The 18,875-nt window shown below is 40.4% G+C and overlaps 1 protein-coding gene across 5 annotated transcripts in view; it reads left to right on the top strand.

The window, feature by feature from the left end:
- The window catches only part of CPVL (carboxypeptidase vitellogenic like), a 49,234-nt gene that overhangs the window by 16,047 nt on the left and 14,312 nt on the right, over positions 1-18,875 (top strand). For all 5 annotated transcript variants that reach the window (XR_004256932.1, XM_032236734.1, XM_032236737.1 and 2 more), the window contains exons 4-11: positions 6,107-6,221; positions 6,700-6,758; positions 7,543-7,622; positions 8,271-8,337; positions 11,036-11,158; positions 11,844-11,975; positions 12,904-13,002; positions 14,545-14,718. Coding sequence is in view for 4 of the 5 variants with exons in the window: in XM_032236734.1 (XP_032092625.1) it covers positions 6,107-6,221; positions 6,700-6,758; positions 7,543-7,622; positions 8,271-8,337; positions 11,036-11,158; positions 11,844-11,975; positions 12,904-13,002; positions 14,545-14,718 (849 nt within the window). In the remaining variant the exon portion in view is untranslated. The remainder of the gene's footprint in view (positions 1-6,106; positions 6,222-6,699; positions 6,759-7,542; positions 7,623-8,270; positions 8,338-11,035; positions 11,159-11,843; positions 11,976-12,903; positions 13,003-14,544; positions 14,719-18,875) is intronic.

The raw sequence follows: 18,875 nt of genomic DNA, 5'->3' as shown, positions 1-18,875 counted from the left end.
TCATCACCGCGTACGAGGGGCTACTGTTTGACGGTATATAAGCATTTATGATTGAACTTGATGTTGTAATTTACTAAAAGGTTTGCATTTCTTTGTTACTAAAGTTTTTGGTTTTTTGGATAACACGGGAGTCTGTGTGTGTTTTCTTTGCCGAAAGCTGGGTGGAGCTACCTGCAAGGGCAGGTTATAAAGGATATTAATTAATTATTAATGAGACTCAGTCCAATCAGAGAGCGGACAGTGTCAATGCATGCATGGATGCTATCTCCACCTTATTATAAGAGGCATATCAGGTAAGTACCAAAGCCCTTTTTGAGGGCTTACTCAAAAAGAATAATGAAATAAATACCCCTGAAATTGCTCAAGGTTTTGTTATTATTTCTTATTATTTGTATTCTTATTTGTATTATTGTATTTGTATTATTATAATAAATGATATTATTTATTATTTATTATCTTCAGATTGCAATGTATAGAAATACTGGGGGAGACATTGTTTTGGAGTTAACATGTCATTCTATTATGGTGTTTCACCCATGAGCAGATTTTATTAGTGTTTCATAATAGAGTTTCAGATAATCTAGATCTCTTCCACGTGCATTTAGGGACATAGATGTATAATTTTTTGTCTTTTTTCTCTTACTATAAAATTTGCAACTTTCTTTTTCTCTGAATATCAACAATTAAAGACTGTGCAGGTGTTTGATTTTTTAAAAATATTTATAAATCTTTCTGTCCAAAAGGTTCCTTCTGACTTTGTGCAGCTGTAAAAACATTTCCTTATCAAAACAATCAAATTAAGAATAGGGCAACTCATGTTGAAACATTTAGAGAGTAGGATACTACCTCAAACCCATCAAAGACTAGTCTAAACAAAGCAGGATTTACAGCCTACCTAAAAGTAGGCAAACACAGACCAACTGTTTCCATTGGGAATTTTATAAACGAACGATTGACACAGACAGAGCATTGTTTTGAAGTATTTCTGCGTCTGAGCATAAGCATACATAAACATTTGATAACAAGTTAGTTCATTTATTACAATTAGAGACTAGATCATTTGTTAAGAAGATAACAAGGCACTTTTCTTTATACTCATTCAAGGAAATAGAACCTTGGCAAAATCCTTTTTTTTGTAACAGTTACTTTTTTAAGAGGATTTTTAAAAGGTAAGTGATTTTATCCAGCTAGTGTGGAATTATAACAACTGTAGTTTAAAAGATATGCTGAGTAACCTAGCTTCATTTTAAGATATGTATCACTTAATGGCTGGGACACAGTGGCTCAGTGGCTAAGATGCTGAGCTTGTTGATCAGAAACGTCAGCAATTCGGTGATCCAAATCCCTAGCGTCATGTAACGGAGTGAACTCCCGTTACTTGTCCCAGCTTCTGCCAAACTAGCAGTTCGAAAGCACATAAAAATACAAATAGAAAAATAGGAACTACCTTTCATGGGAAAGTAACAGTGTTCCGGGTGCCTTTGGTGTTTAGTCATGCCGGCCACATGACCACGGAGATGTCTTTGGCTCTTCGGCTTTGAAACAGAGATGTGCATTGCTCCCTAGAGTCAGGAATGACTAGCACATATGTGTGAGGGGAACCTTTACCTTTTTACTTATCACTTTATGGATAACATGAGTTCCTGGTTCTGACATCATATCTGTAGGCGACGTATATAGCCCTTAAGAAAATATTCAGGACACTAGTCTTCCCAAGAATTTTTTTTGATGTATCAAACCCCAGTGAAATATTTATATTTATATCCTCAAAATGCTAACTTTAGATTGCTGCAATGCACCAATTTTGTTGTATTTAAATACAATGACAATAAGGATTATACTTATACTCCTCACAGTAGTTTTGGCAGGCTAATACAAAACAAAAAACCAAAAAAAAGCACATGAACCCTGTGGACTGGGGGCCATTGAAATTACTGCTTACATCCTGGTATACTGCATTTTCTATAAGGACTTGTGAATTCAATTTACACCTCACCTAATAAAATACAGTATTTAGGAAATACTAATCTTTTATGTACAACTATTGTTATCAGATCAGTACAAAGTAGTTTCTCTGAAGGTGGCCAGTCTGTTACATTGTATCCTAAATTAGGCAGACTCAAATTGTTCACTGATAATCCACCACCAATTGTAATGTCTTTATCTGACTTTTTTTTTTTACTATTATATTGGTTTTATGACTTATTTGTAATGCTGATCTGTGATCGTAATAAAAATTCATTTATATTTATCAATAGCTGACATGATTAAATTGGACGGAAATTTATTTCTGTCTCAACATGGGGTTTGAGCAAGTTGATTAATAAGTTGATATTCAAAAATCTGGTACATATTGATGTCAGAATGGTAGCCAAATGGTAGCCCAAACCCCTCATATTGTGCTGTTCTCTCTTCCTCTCCCTCCCTCTCTCTCTCTCCCTCTCCCCGCGCTCTCTGTCTGTCTGTCTGTCTCTTTCTCTCTCTCTCTCTCTCTCTCTCCCACACACACACACAACACACACACATACACACACACACCAGTGGGTTTTTTTGGTATTTTTTTTTTTTTTTTTGGTATTTATTGAACATTTATAGGCCGCCCTTTTCCCTGAGGGGACTCAGGGCGGCTTACAACAATGAGGGAAGGGAGTGCAAGACAAGACATAAAAGAAAAACGTGAGTAAAAAAATTAACTATAAAACACAACATTCACTCAACATTCGGGCGGGGTGAGAGTAAAATCCTATCCCCAGGCCTGACGGGATAGCCAGATCTTGAGGGCCATGCGGAAGGCCTGGACTGTGGTGAGGGTGCGGATCTCCACGGGGAGGTTGTTCCATAGCGTCGGAGCTGCAACTGAGAAGGCTCTCCTCCGCGTAGTCGCCAGTCGGCACTGACTGGCGGATGGAATTCGGAGGAGGCCTACCCTGTGCGATCTGATGGGACGCAGGGAGGTAATTGGCAGAAGGCGGTCTCTCAGATAGCCAGATCCAAGGTAAGTAGGACCTTGAAGTGCACCCGACGATCAACAGGTAGCCAGCGCAGCTCACGGAGGATCGGTGTTATGTGGGCGAACCGTGGTGCGCCCACGATCACTCGCGCGGCCGCATTCTGGACTAGCTGAAGTCGCCGGATGCTCTTCAAGGGCAGCCCCATGTAGAGCACATTGCAGTATTCCAGCCTAGAGATCACAAGGGCTCGAGTGACTGTTGTGAGGGCCTCCCGGTTCAGGTAGGGCCGCAACTGGCGCACCAGGCGAACCTGGGCAAATGCCCCCCTGGTCACAGCTGACAAATGATGGTCAAAACTCAGCTGTGGGTCCAGGAGGACTCCCAAGTTGCGGACCCTGTCTGAGGGGTATAAATTTTGCCCCCCCGGCCTGATTGATGGAACATTAGCTGAATTTTTGGGAGGAAAACACAACAGCCACTCGGTCTTTTCCGGGTTGAGCACCAGTTTGTTAGCTCTCATCCAGTCTTTAACAGCCTCAAGGCCCCGGTTCATCACGTCCACCGCTTCATTGAGTTGGCACGGGGCGGACAGATACAACTGTGTATCGTCCGCATATTGATGGTACTTAATCCCGTGCCTCTGAATGATCTCGCCCAGCGGTTTCATGTATATGTTGAATAGCAGGGGGGACAAGACCGAGCCCTGCGGCACCCCATAGGTTAGGGGCCTCGGGGACGATCTCTCCCCCCCCACCAACACCGACTGCGACCTGTCCGAGAGGTAGGAGGAGAACCACTGTAGAACAGTGCCGCCCACCCCCACCTCCCGCAGTCGTCGCAGAAGGATACCATGGTCGATGGTATCGAAAGCCGCTGAGAGGTCAAGGAGAACCAGGATGGACGCATGGCCTCCATCTCTGGCTCTCCAGAGATCATCGGTCAATGCGACCAAAGCGGTTTCTGTGCTGTAACCGGACCTGAAGCCAGACTGGAAGGGGTCAAGATAGTTAGCTTCCTCCAAGGTACGCTGAAGCTGGAAGGCCACCACCTTCTCAACAACCTTCCCCACAAAGGGGAGGTTGGAGACTGGACGGTAGTTATTAAGAACTGCTGGATCCAAAGACGGTTTCTTCAGGAGGGGCCTCACCACCGCCACCTTAAGCGCGGTGGGGAAGTGCCCCTCCCGAAGAGAGGCGGTAACAACCGCCTGGATCCAGCCTCGTGTCACCTCTCTGCTGTTGGCAACCAGCCAAGAGGGACACGGGTCCAGTATACAGGTGGAGGCGCTCACAGCTCGCATAGCCTTGTCCACATCCCCGGAGGCAACATCTTGAAACTCAACCCAGAGATGGTCTGCCAAGTCATTCCCCTGTGTCTCGGCTGGATCTGCAAGACTGGAGTCCAGTTCCGATCGAAACCGAGCAACTTTGTCCGCCAAGAACTGAACATACTCCTCAGCCTTACCCTGCAGGGGGTTCCCCGTCTCCCTCCTATTTAGGAGGGAGCGGGTTATCCTAAACAGGGCGGCTGGGCGGGACTCGGCGGACGCTACCAAGGAGGCAATGTGTGATCTTTTGGCTGTTCTTAATGCCCGAATGTACTCCTTGGTGCAAGCTGTCAACAGTGCTCGGTTCGACTCGGACCTATCGGACCTCCACAGGTGCTCTAGGCGTCTCCTCCGGCGCTTTATCTCCCGGAGCTCCTCGGTGAACCAAGGAGGCCTCCGTGAGCCGCTGACCCGGAGGGGCCGTAGTGGCGCAATCCGGTCCAGAGACCCTGATGCTGCCGAGTGCCAGGCCGCAGCAAGAGTCTCCGCCGAACTGTGGGCGAGAGTATCTGGAATAACCCCAAGCTCCGTCTGGAACCTAACAGGGTCCATCAGTCGCCTGGGGCGGAACCACCTGGTCGGTTCCTCCTCCCCACGGTGGGGATTTGGCCTCCGGAAGTCTAGCCTCAGTAGGTAGTGGTCTGACCACGACAGGGGAATGGTCTCATTTCCCCTCAGACCAAGATCATAACTCCACTGCTCCGAGAGGAATACGAGGTCGAGTGTGTGCCCCGCTGAGTGGGTAGGGCCTCGGATTACCTGGGTCAAGCCCATGGCTGTCATGGAAGCCATGAACTCCTGCGCTCCATCAGAGTGTTCACCGAGCGAAGGCAAATTGAAGTCCCCCAGAACCATTAGCCTAGGGAACTCAATTGCTAGCTCGGCTACTGACTCGAGGAGCGAGGGGAGGGCTGCTGCAACGCAGTTGGGAGGCAGGTACGTTAGCAGCAGACCCACTTGACCCTTGAGGTCCAACTTCACTAGTAGGGACTCACACCTGGCAAGCTCCGGAGCAGGGATCCTACGAGGTTTAGTACAATTATTAATATTCCCCAGCAAATCCCTTCACAAAAAAACCAGAACCGTGCCAATTAATTTCATCCACAAGCAGACCAATGCTAGTCCACAGAGCAATAGCCATGAGTCTATGTGTACTTCAAAATTTCCCAATCAAAATAAACCCACCAGGCAAAATTAAATCCACAATAACAGGGTTCACAAGGCAAGAAAAGCCCAAAATTCACAAGGCACGATCCAAGTCAAGGCACAATGTCATTCCAAAGCAAGGCAAGAATCTTAACAACCAGAAATACAGAGCTAGATAATGAACACATTGTTCCCAGCATCACCTCCCTGCTGTCTTAAATAGCCAGCTTCTGGTGCAGCACATTAAGAAGAGTGAGGCTTTCTCCTCACAAGTAATATGCCTGACCTTCTCTGTCGCTACCCTGTGTGTTCTTGAATCAAGTGCAGAAAGCAGTTCCTCTTCATCATCAGCGGTAGTTGTGTGCTTTTACCACCTGAAGGCTCTGGACAGTCCCGTTGCAGCTGTTCTTCAGCCAAATCTCTCTCAAACAGCTACTTTGAGCCATTGATCATCTCCCTTCCAGAGGTGCCTGGAATTGGTTCAACCTCCTTGAAGTGACATTTAGAAAGGTATCTAGGGAAGCATCCATGGGAGTCATCATACATATTGAGTTTGACAACAACCTTATGAAAAACCAACTAGAATATAATAAAACTCTTGACAGTTTTCTTATCTGTTAAAATAAATGCATCATTTCAGTGTATCCAACAATATTTTCAATCTTTGTTCTTATGGTTTCAGTTTCAGCCAGAAAAAGCTCCTGTCTTACTTTGGCTCCAAGGTGGACCTGGAGGAACATCTATGTTTGGCCTCTTTGTTGAACATGGACCATATGTTGTTCAGAAGAACCTCTCTTGCAAGTATTTGATTTGTTTCTAATGTAATACATGGAAGTATAAACACATATTTTTATTTCTGAATGTTCATTTTTTACAATTCATTTTCCCCCAAATTTTAATTGTAATTAAGTAAAGTGTATTTAACAACAGAATATAGTTTTCCTATTCTGAACAAGTGTAAGTAAGGAAGTGTATACTTGTTGATACAAAACTGGTACTTGTGTTTGAGATGAAATATGGTTACAACTCACTGTTACAAAACTTGGATCTGTCTGTCAGTTTGATAATAATAAAAACATTGGACAGGAATCCAGAGCCCAAGTTGTATAATACAGTACTTGGAAATATTATTATTAGTTTTTATTTATTTATCTGGCGTTCAGGGGGGATGATATATCCAAAATGTATTTTGGTATGCCGAATTCACCTCAGATTTCTACAGTTTGGTACATTGATGGTAGCTGAAATCATTTTCTGGTTTGCTTGCTTTAATAGTGACTGAACGAAAGTTTCCTTGGACCTCTAAGTTCTCCATGCTGTATATTGACAATCCAGTAAGTTAAGAATGAATAACATTTTATGTAAAATATTAAATAAATTTAATATTTTGAACATAAATTCTTTATAGTATGAATAGCAGCATGGTATTAGTAGGCAGGGGCCTCATTGTAGTATCTTTAGATTAGTGTTTCTATCAGTAGTGCTGATTTACCATCAGCTTATCAGGTATTTAGGAGCAGAGGACTTGACAAGTAAAAGGAAACAACAGCCAATGACTTAATAGCCAGCAACCAACAATCCAATCAACAACTAAACGTTTTATTACTACTACATAAAAAAGACTCACATAAGTTATGCCTGAAAAAAAGAGAAAGGTGGAAATCCAAATTTTCTAATCTGAACTCTTACATTCCTCCTCCTCCTCCTCCTCCTCCTCCTCCTCCTCCTCCTCCTCCACCACCACCACCACCACCACCACCACCACCACCACCACCACTACTACTACTAACTACTACTACTACTACTATATTACTATTATACTCTTATCCTTAAATTTATTTGCTATCTATTTTTCAGTTCAAGGCAACTGAGTGGCTTACAATATAAAAAAATATACAAATATCCAGACAATTTACTAATTTACAAATTTGCCCATTAGTTTTCATGAAATTAATGAAATTGACTTCTGAATAGACATAAATATAAGTGCAAAACAAGAGTAAAACAATTAATAGCTGTAGGAGAAATTATGTAGTTAATTAAATTTTATTTGATGTGGAAAACAGCAAAAAACAGAATTCTTTGTCCTCACATGTTCTGGTTCTCTTTAACTATCAGGTTGGAACTGGCTTCAGTTTTACAGATGATCCGAAAGGATATGCAAAGAATGAAGATGATGTTGGAAGAGATTTGTATAGGTAAGTTAAAGCTGAATTTCTCCTTCTCCCTCACAGAAAAGTAAGTACAAAAATAAGTCCGGCACAACTTTTTGTAGAGATTTAGAATATTTACTAGAGCTGAGCAAAGCGTTTGCAGCAATCTTTGAAGTATTAAAGCAGCTGTCTTTTATAAGGCTTCTTCACTGTTTCCAGAGATCCATGTATCCCTGCTTGTCCATGTATGCATGTGTGCATCTGTTGGAGCAGCTGTGCAGGATTATCTCACTGTGTGTTAAATACACACAGACAGCCAAGGACAGATTTCAAAGCAGTCATGCAATACTTCTTTATGATATGGAAGAATTGCATGATGCTTTTAATACTTCAAGGAGTGGTGCTTTGCATAGTTGTAAAGGATCTCTTTTAAATGAGTTGCATATGTTTAATATTTACAGCTAGTCCTGACTTATGACAAAAATATGAATGTCTATTCCTAAGGCTGGGTGATTATTAAGTGGGTCATGTCCAATTTTTCATCATGACTATAAAGTAAACCACTGCAGATGTTAAGTGAACTGTGCAGTTATTAAGCAAATCTAGCTTGCTCCATTGACAAAAAGTGAGCTATAAGCTTATACTGCAGTGTCTCAGTGTGTATATTAATTAATATTATATCTGCATTTTCAGTGCAATTGTTCAGTTTTTCCAGCTTTTTCCTGATTATCAGAAAAATGACTTCTATGCAACAGGAGAAGTAAGTTTGCTTAAACATTTGTCAATTTGTGAGTGTAAATTTTTATTTTACATATAAACATATTCTATTAAGGAATATGTTTTTATGTTAACTGTTTGTATGAATATGTTAAAGAAGAAATAAAACTTATATTAATTAATAGAATTGCTGATACAGTAACCAGCAAGAGTTCTAGACCGATAATTTGGTCACTCAGAAAAATTTATTTCAAAATGAGATAACATTTGGAACAATATATTCAATTCTAATTCTAAATGCGATATCATTATGCAAGCAGAATTGATAAACGGTATATAATGAATTGAACTTGCAAAGCAAACTCTTATTGAATGGCATTGATGTAAGTTACTTTAGTATTGGAAGCTCGATTGAAACTTTCTAATCATGCTTTTTGAGAGGATAATCAATTTTCCTACAAGAAAGTTAAATATCACTTAGACTTACCGTACTTTTTGGAGTATAAGACACACCTTTTTCCCTCAAAAAAGAGGCTGAAAATCTGGTGTGTCTTATACATGGAATACAGCATTTTTTGCCTCCTGAAACCTCGCCCCCTTCACCAAAATGGCTGTGCAGAGGCTGTATGAGGCTTTCAGAGAGCTCCTGGTGCCTGGAGAGGGCAGAAATGAGCGAAAGACAGGCTGTTTTTTGCTCAATTCCCCCCCCCCCTCCCAGTCCCCAGAAGCACTCTGTAAGGTTACTAAAGGCTATGTATGCAATTTTTTTGACAAAAAAAGGCCATTTTTTGATCGTTTTGGGGGCCCCACTCCCCAGGAGCATCTACAAGCCTCCTAAAGGCTATTTATGCCTTTTTTTTTTTTTTAAAGGGCCCGTTTTCACAAAAAAACGGGCTGTTTTTGGGAGGTCTGCAGAGTGCGAAAACTTTTTTTAAATTTGCCTCTTCAAAACCTTGATGTGTCTTATACTCCGGTGCATCTTATACTCTGAAAAATATGGTATATACCGCTTTCAGTTTTTTTACCGAACTGATTCAACCTTGAGCTTGTGAGATTCAAACTGCTGAATTGCTGGCATTCTAATCACTTGCACTACCATAGCTCAGAACAAATAGAAGAAAGGCAGTAATTTTTTCCAGTTACCCTTATTGTTAACATTTCGAACTGTGGAGCTTATTTACATGTGAGCATACAGGAATTCAGATTTAAACTTTGTAAAATAATACAGATAGATCCATAAAACATCAGGCAAGGGAATTGTAAGTAGCACTGTTCCTTGTTTTACAAAACAGGGGTTGAAAACCAAGTTCTTTTCTTTTTTTTCTTTTTTTCAGATTTTTCAGCCAGAGGTTAATTTTGACTTCTAAATTTAACCTGTAGCATTGATTTGAACATAAAGAATTAAAATTCAGTTTTGCAACTATGTTGTTTTACCAGCTTTCTCCAGAGGTTCTTGCATCTATTCATCAGAGAAATAGATATTTTTTTTGGTATTGTAAATAGCTCCGCTGATATTTTTCTTTTTAAAATAACTTTCCACATCTGAGATAAAATTCGTAGCAATATATTGGGTATAATAGCTCTAACAATGCTTTTGTTCAATTTGTTGTTGCTGGTAATCTCTAACACAAATAATGTTTTATAGTCAAGAGGTACTGTTTTTGCTGGATATTTGTTTCTCTGACTATACAGATTTGTCTTTAAAGGTTTTTTTTAAAATTAATTTTTGCCAACAGGAACAGTTAAAGAGGATGGACATGTAAATAATAAATCTGATTTTTTTTGACACCTTTTGCCTCTTAGTGACCAAAATCATCTTGTTTTCATTTCTGAAATATTAAAAAGTTGCTTCAAATTATTACTAAATAGTTAAATTTTATACATGTTTTCTCTGAGTTACACTATTTTGCAGACTTATAGTGAAACAAAGTGCTATTTTGGTTAATTGTTAAAATGCTGGGCTAGAAACTGGGGAACTATGAATTCTAGTCCTCTTTTAGGCATCAAAATTGCTGGATAATCTGGCTCAACCATTTGCTTTTGTGCAAATAGGGAAAATAGGAGGAGGGAGCATTCTCTATGCCTCTTTGAGTTGTACAAATAATGGTTTGGTGTGAATCTAATAAATAACTAAACAGAATTTCCTTTTTTTTAATTAAACAAATGTATAATTTTCTGTTGATATCAATTGACTAAGAAAGAAGACATAAAGGAATTTCTTTATACAGAACATTATCATTTTGTGATTTTATTTCCAAAGAAACATGTGAATGCTTACTGTGTTTCCCTGAAATAGAGAGGGTCTTATTTTCTTTTGACCCCTGGAATAAACGCTTGGCCTTATTTTTGGGGAGGTCTTATTATTTTTGAGGTACAGGAGGCAGTGAGTGTGGTTACCTCATGGCTGCTGATGTGTTGCAATATTTTCCAGGAGGGCTTATTTTTGGGACGGCTTATTTTTAGCGCATGTGCTCAAAAGCCTGATTAGACTTGTTATCCGGGGAGGTCTTATTTTAGGGGAAACAGGGTAAGATACGGTGGTCAGCAAATATAACAGTCTTACCTATGTGATGCTGTTCAGATATTGCCTGGATATTGAAATTTGTCCACATCTGAAACTCTTAATTAACTAAGGGTATCAGCCTACTACTTTAGATACAATATAAGCAATTATCATCAAAGTTGGATAACATATTAAAAATCTCTACATATTAATGATTCAATCATTGTATTATCTTTAGTCTTATGCAGGGAAATATGTGCCAGCCATTGGATATTATATTCATAGCAATAATCCTACAGCAAAGATAAAGATCAACTTCAAAGGTGTTGCCATTGGGGATGGTCTATGTGACCCTGAAGTGGTATGATTTCTATATTTTTTTATATTCTGAAATTGTAGACCCCAAAAGAACATAATTCTGATTGGTATCCAATTAACCTTAAATATATGATTAGAAATTAGGTGCAGCCCAGTGGTGGAATTCACTTACCTTCCCTACTGATTCGCAAATATGAGTGCATGCCCACCACACGTGGTATTCAGCAGGTTCTGACCAGTTCTGAAAAACCGGTAGTGGAAATTTTGAGTAGTTCGAAGAACTGGCAAATACCACCTCGGATTGGTTCCGCGCCCATCTATTCTCTGCCTCCCAAGTCCCACCTGCCACACCCACAAAGCCAGGCCCACCAAGCCACGTCACACCCATCAAGCCACACCCGCAGAACTGGTAGTAAAAATTTTTGAATCCCACAACTGTATGCACAGAAGGTTGCACATTATATTAGGGGCGTGTAGGTGGAGCCTCCCACAGCCGCTGCTAACAGTTTGCTCGACTGGCTTAATACCACCTCTGGTGCAATCCCAGCAAGATGGCTGCTTAAAAGCCATTGAATTTTTACTGTGAATAGTGTATAGTGTTAGCTTGCTTTAGCCCTGTGTATAAAATTCAGCAAAAGTGTATTGATTTTGTTATGTTTTTTCAATCTTTTCAGTTACTGTTTACAATGAAAACAATCGTGACTAATATTGTTCATTTTCTTGATCAGATGCTGGGAGGCTATGCAGAATTTTTATATCAAATTGGCTTGTTAGATGAGAAGCAGAAGATATATGTCCAAAATCAGACTAATCTGGGACAACAATACATCCAGCAGAAAAAATGGAAAGAAGCCTTTGAAGTATGTCATAGAGGCCCATATAATGGCCTTCAGCAATTAAAACCATCTGAGCAGAGTAAGGGGTCAGAAAGAAATCAAATGGAGGTCACAAACTTGATTGCAGCAGGAGCAAAAAGAAAATGAATAGGGAGAGAAGTCATTCGCCAATGTTCCTCTAAAGTTTACATTGGACTCCCTTCAAACTTGAGCACTTGAGTGTGTGTTTACATAGGCATCTCTTTTATGAATTGCTTTAATTTATTAATTCTGATTTTTGAATGTCCTAAAGCTTTTTCTTATCTCCAGAAATTGGAATAAAAATAATCTTGGAAGTTGTGAGGATGCTTGGACATATTTATCATATCTTTTCTAGCCACAAATAAATATTCTAATTTTTTAAAGACACTTGGGGAAAAAAGTGGTTACCATACAGAATTAACTGACATGAGCCACTTCGCAGCATCTTGCATTTCCAGCAATCTAATGAATCTTCCATATTTTACAAAACCGTCTTAAAAAAGAAGAGAACAGAAAACTGTTCATTTAAAATAAAATTGTTACACTAATTTTTGCTGATATCATGCAGGCAACCTTAATTTCTGTAATATTAACTGCAGTAGCTGCTGCTTTACATAAGGAGAAGAAAAATATTCGCTGGTTCAGACTGAGTGGCCCAAGTCATCTAGACCATATTTGTTCCACGGAATAAAATGACATTTCCTCTCATCTTATTTTGGAGACATTTGATTGGGATAGCTTTCTTTTATGACTTTAAATATAGTATTCACTTGGATCTTGATGCAAAGAGGGATCTTTCTTTTAATATTTATTAGTACAAGTATATTTTACCAACTTTTCTTTTCTAGCTTTGGAAACTGTAGAACAGTGAATAATTGCATATTCAACAATGAAAATGAACATGTTGAACTTGCATGAATTTCTTCATTAGGTATTTGATACTCTTTTGAATGGTGATAAAACTGGAAGTCCTCCTTATGTTGATACTGTCACAGGATGTAGCAACTATTTCAATTTCTTGAAGTGCGAAGTAAGTACTTTTAAGAAAAGGCAGATTTATTGAAAACGTATAGTGCATTCAAAAAGTAATCAGACCCCCTTCACTTTTGTTATGCTGCAGCCTGATTCTACAGTTGTTGAAAATCATTTTTTCTCATTAATCTACACTCAGTATCCCATTATGACAAAGTTATGACAAAGTTAAAATAGAATTTTAGAAATGTTTGTAAATTTATTAAAAAGAAAAACTGAAATATCACTTTAACTGTTCAGACAGTTTGCAACAACACTTGAAATTTGGCTCAGGTGCCTCCCATTTCTCTTGGTTGTTGATGATGTACTTTTACACCTTGATTGGAGTCCACCTGTAGTAAATTAAATGGATTAGACATAATTTGGAAAGGCACACACTATAGAAGTTTTCACAGTTGATAACGCATTCTGTAGAAGATCAAAGCCATGAGGTCAAAAGAACTGTCTGCCAAACTTAGAGACAGGATTATTGCAAGGCACAGACCTGGGGAAGACTACAAAATTTTTGCTGTGCTGAAGGCACAGTGGCCTCCATAATTCTCAAATGGAAGAAGTTTGTCTCCATCAGGACTCTACCAAGAGCTGGTTGACTGGTCAAACTGAGTAATCGGGGGAGAAGGGCCTTAGTAAGAGACCAAGAACCTGATAGTCACTTTGATTGAGTTACAGAGAGCCTGTGTAGAGTTGAGACAGAGTTCTAGAAGGACAATTATTATTGCAGCCCTCCATTGATCTGTGCTTTCTTGCAAAACAACACCTGAAGGATTCTCAGTCGGAGGAACAAGAGTCTCTGATCTGATTAAACCAAAACTGAGCTATTTGGCCTCAATTCTAAATGTTATATCTGGAGGTAACTTTAAGCTCAAGTCCTCACAGCCAGTTATGTATTTTAATAGGTCAAGATGTCAATGAAGGCAATGTTACTGCTATAGTAACATAGGTTTCTTTCTCTTCCATCAGCATCCTAACTTATTCTGTCTGTTTTGTTCTGAGAAATGCATTCTTTTTAAGGAGAAGAGATATTTTTTCTTCCAGACCTGTGGTCTAAAGCTATTGGCTAGATTGCCTGCCTATATTTTTTTCATATTGTAAAGTTTTGTTTAAGATACTGAGGGCAAAAATCCTGGTGCCAACATACTGCATACAACATACTGCATACGGCTGTTGGATCTAGTCCAGCAGATCCAACTCTTATTTGAAAGAACAACTAGCAAAGTAGTATTCCAACATCAGAACTGATTTAGTATATTTACATTAACTTGCATTTTTGTTATCAAATATCATACCTTTTACAAATTGCTGGCTTTTTTCTTCTTATGAAGTTAATTGATCTAAACATATTAAATTGTTTCATCATTTCAAACTTGAACATGAAATTGCAAGGTCAATTGTTTCAGTTCTTACAGACACAGTGTTAAGTACAGTTGTTGCTATAAGAAAGAAAGCAGAATCATCTAACATGTAAGTTGTATGAATTTGTTTTCTAGCTTTGATGAAATAATTTTATATGTGTTCTTCCTCCTTATCATTTTAATAACAGGAGCCTGAAGATCAGAAATATTTTGGAAAGCTATTATCACTGCCAAACATAAGAAAATCTATCCATGTTGGAAATTTGACCTTCCATGATGGTTCTATGGTTGAGGAGCACTTGGTTGAAGATATAATGAAGACAATAAAACCTTGGTTGGCTGTTTTAATGGATCATTATAAAGTAAGTAAGATGCCAGCTTGAGTTTTTTACTTGTCAGTTTTAGAACCTGGATATTTAACATTTATTATGACTTATATTGTATGTATTTTTATAGAAAACAAGTATACTGTTTTAAGTGAGTGTGTATAAATAATTTGGAAGTTTTGCAAAGATAGTCAATTTTGTTTTTACCTAGGTGCATCCTTGTTTTACTTTTTTGAAAAGAAGTGAGACAGTAATATACCGTATATACTCGAGTATAGGCCGACCCGAATATAAGCCGAGGCACCTAATTTTACCACAAAAAAACTGGAAAAGTTATTGACTCGAGTATAAGCCTAGGGTGGGAAATGCAGCAGCTACCGGTAAATTTCAAAAATAAAAATAGATACCAATAATGTTTTTGAATATTTATTTCAAAGAAAAACAGTAAACTAGCGGTGTATTCAATGAAATACTTCACTCACCTCATGATGCTGATGTCCCGCTGTGATGATGATGTCCCGTGCAGCCGCGGGAGCGATGTCCCGCCTCCTATGACACACGGCACAGTGATTCCTATCATTGGATCACTGTACCAGAGGAGGTGGGACATCGCTATGTGGCTGCTTGCCATAACAAGGAGGAGGTGGGACATCGTTGCAGAGCGGCAGGAGGGGGAGGAAGGGGAATCGTAAGACAGCCCTGCATTACATTAGAACGTGAGGAGGGGGGATGGTGCGGTGCGCACTGCGCGGCAAACTGACACAGAGGGAGGGGAAACTCACAGGGGCACTGGGCCATTCACGAGTGTCACCCAGCGGCATGGCCCCGCCCCTTTTTCTCCTCCATTTTGGGCAAATTTTTCACTGACTCGAGTATAAGCCGAGGCGGCTTTTTTCAGCCCAAAAAGTGGGCTGAAAAACTAGGCTTATACTCGAGTATATACAGTAATTCTTTCTGCATTAATTTACAAGTCAGTAATATAATTTTTTCCCTCGTGGCTTAAAAGTTGGGTTTAGCATGATAGTTACCTTGCCAAGGATAAGAAAGAAATTAAATATTAAATTAAAAAATTAAAACATAAAATCTATTAATAGAATCTATTTACTCCAGAACTACTGTTCATATATTGGAATTAGATTGGAGGAGACATAGGTTTAAACCTTATTGGGCATACCGATTACTGACTACATTTGGATCAATCTTTCTCTCTTAGTCTCATCTATCTACTCTTTTTCCCTGAAAATAAGACCTTCCCGGATAGTAAGTCCAATCGGGCTTTTGAGTGCATGCGCTAAAATAAGCCCTCCCCCCAAAATAAGCCCTCCCCAAAATATTGCAACCCAGCAGCCATGATGTGACAACTCTCGCTACCTTTTGCACCTCAAAAATAATAAGACCTCATTGAAAATAGGGCCAATCACTTATTTCGGGGGTCAAAAGAAAATAAGACCCTATCTTATTTTCGGGGAAACACAATACTAAGACCTTTTTTTGAGAGAGATGAAAATTAGTAGTACAATTGGGGGGGGGGGCTCCCCAAATAATCATCTTGATTTGTCGATTGAAATGTAAATTCAAAAATAAATATCTGTCACTTGTGCCCCTGCATTCTTTACAGACAGTTATTGAGCAATGCAGATAATTATAATCATATTATTGAGCGTAATAAGTACATGAAGTTTTTATTGAGTTCATGGAAGATCAAGACTCTTTTAGAAAAAGAGTCAAATCTTTCTCAGCTTGATTAATCTTACAGAAAAAGATTTTTAAGCCTAGCATGTTTTAGTAACAAGGATTTAAAATACACATATGCTTTCTATGAAAATGACTAATATAAAGGATTCTTATCTTGACTGTGATGGTGATGGTGAATGTTTTTCTGCTTGAGTGCCAAAAGGGCTCCCGCGCATGTGATAGCGCATGGGTGCACACACACACCCATAATGTAATACGCTCCCACCCATGCATGCCTGCCCAACTCCCCCCCCATTTCCCCTGTGCATGCATGCAGGCCTTACTGAAGCTTCTGGACTTCTGGTAGGCCCTTTGGGTCATTTTTTGCCCTCCCCAGACTTCAGAAAAGCCTCCTGAAGCTTGGGGAGGGGAAAGCTAATAGCCCAATGGGCCTACTGGAAGTTTGTTTCTGAACTTCCAGTAGGCCCGTTGGGACCATTTTTGCCATCAACAGGCCCCCTGAGGCTTTCCTAAAGTCTGGGGAGGGTGAAAATGGTCTCCCTGCCCTCCGGAAGGCCAAAAATCAGCTGGATCTGACATAGGCCAACACCTCACATGCCCTCAGATATGGATCCACGTGCCATAGATTCATCATCACAGTGCTAGAGTTTGCTGTTAAATCCCAATATACAGTATTTATGTATTTATATACTATTAAAAACCCCATTGTGTTAATTTGTTTGTAACCTTGTTAGCCCAAATGGTACATTATACTGCAGGTTTGAATTAAGATACTGTATATACTTGAGTATAAGCCTAGTTTTTCAGCCCACTTTTTGGGCTGAAAAAAGCCGCCTCGACTTATACTCGAGTCAGTGAAAAATTTGCCCGAAATGGAGGAGAAAAAGGGGCGGGGCCATGCCGCTGGGTGACACTCGTGAATGGCCCAGTGCCCCTGTGAGTTTCCCCTCCCTCTGTGTCAGTTTGCCGCGCAGTGCGCACCGCACCATCCCCCCTCCTCACGTTCTAATGTAATGCAGGGCTGTCTTACGATTCCCCTTCCTCCCCCTCCTGCCGCTCTGCAACGATGTCCCACCTCCTCCTTGTTATGGCAAGCAGCCACATAGCGATGTCCCACCTCCTCTGGTACAGTGATCCAATGATAGGAATCACTGTGCCGTGTGTCATAGGAGGCGGGACATCGCTCCCGCGGCTGCACGGGACATCATCATCACAGCGGGACATCAGCATCATGAGGTGAGTGAAGTATTTCATTGAATACACCGCTAGTTTACTGTTTTTCTTTGAAATAAATATTCAAAAACATTATTGGTATCTATTTTTATTTTTGAAATTTACCGGTAGCTGCTGCATTTCCCACCCTAGGCTTATACTCGAGTCAATAACTTTTCCAGTTTTTTGTGGTAAAATTAGGTGCCTCGGCTTATATTCGGGTCGGCCTATACTCGAGTATATACGGTATCTCCCCTTCAGTCTAGCCTCAGCTCCACACACATTCATGAAAATCCTGGCATGATTGGCAGCTCACCTACGCTCCACCCTGATGAGACTCTAATGTTACCTCAGTGATATTCTGGTACACGCTCAGTCATGCACGCAAGCATCCCATGATCTCCACCTCATAATTTGGACTCTACAAACTTGAGTTTTCTGTGAACTTCCAAAAAAAGTCAGCTCTCACCCGCAACCAAGATTCTCCATCTGGGAGCGGTAATAGATTCAGCAGCAGGACTAGTCTTACTATCTCCACACTGGTGCTCCAGTCTGCAGACATTGGTTTGACAGATGTGCACAAGTCAGCCCATTTCCACCTTGGATCTGTCATGTCTCCTAGGCAAGATGATGTTGCGCAGCGGGATAATTCCCTGGGCGTGCCTGCATGCAAGAACTCTACAATGGGCTCTCATGCCATATCAGAAGAGACTTATGAGCAATTCACCAATGACAATTTCGCTCCAAGCTGACATGCAACTGTCTCTACAGTGGTGGTTCTTGCCGGCTTTAAAATGCGGATTTGAGTTCAGAGAGCCAGAGAGAATCACAGTCACCACAGATGTCAGCCTATTTGGTTGGGGGACTCTGATGGCGCGAGGCGGCTGGACAGTCTCAGACCTGCGTCACAATATAAACTGGCTAGAACTGAAGGTGGCTTCCCTGACACTTCGCCAATTCCAGGACTCCTTAATCGACCAGCATGTCCTTCACCTGACGGACAATGTAGCCACAAAGGCCCACGTGAACCATAAGGAGCCCGCATTCCAGGAGCCTTTGGCTAGAAACGCTAAAACTCGGAACTGGGCAGAGAGTCACTTGTCTTCTATAGTGGCAGAGCACATCTTGGGGACAGCCACCAGGCTGATTGGCTAAGCCGAGCAACTATAGACCACGCAACTCCACCCAGCACTCTAACAAAATTTGTTTCTGGTTCGGCATGCCAGTGGTAGGCCTTTTTGCAACCCTGGCAAATGTGCCACGTTTCTTCTCGTGGTTTCCAACTC

This window comes from Thamnophis elegans, chromosome Z (genome assembly GCF_009769535.1).
Source record: "Thamnophis elegans isolate rThaEle1 chromosome Z, rThaEle1.pri, whole genome shotgun sequence".
NCBI classification, from domain to species: domain Eukaryota; kingdom Metazoa; phylum Chordata; class Lepidosauria; order Squamata; family Colubridae; genus Thamnophis; species Thamnophis elegans.
Note: the sequence above shows the minus strand (reverse complement) of the source record. Positions and strands in the feature narration are given on the sequence as shown.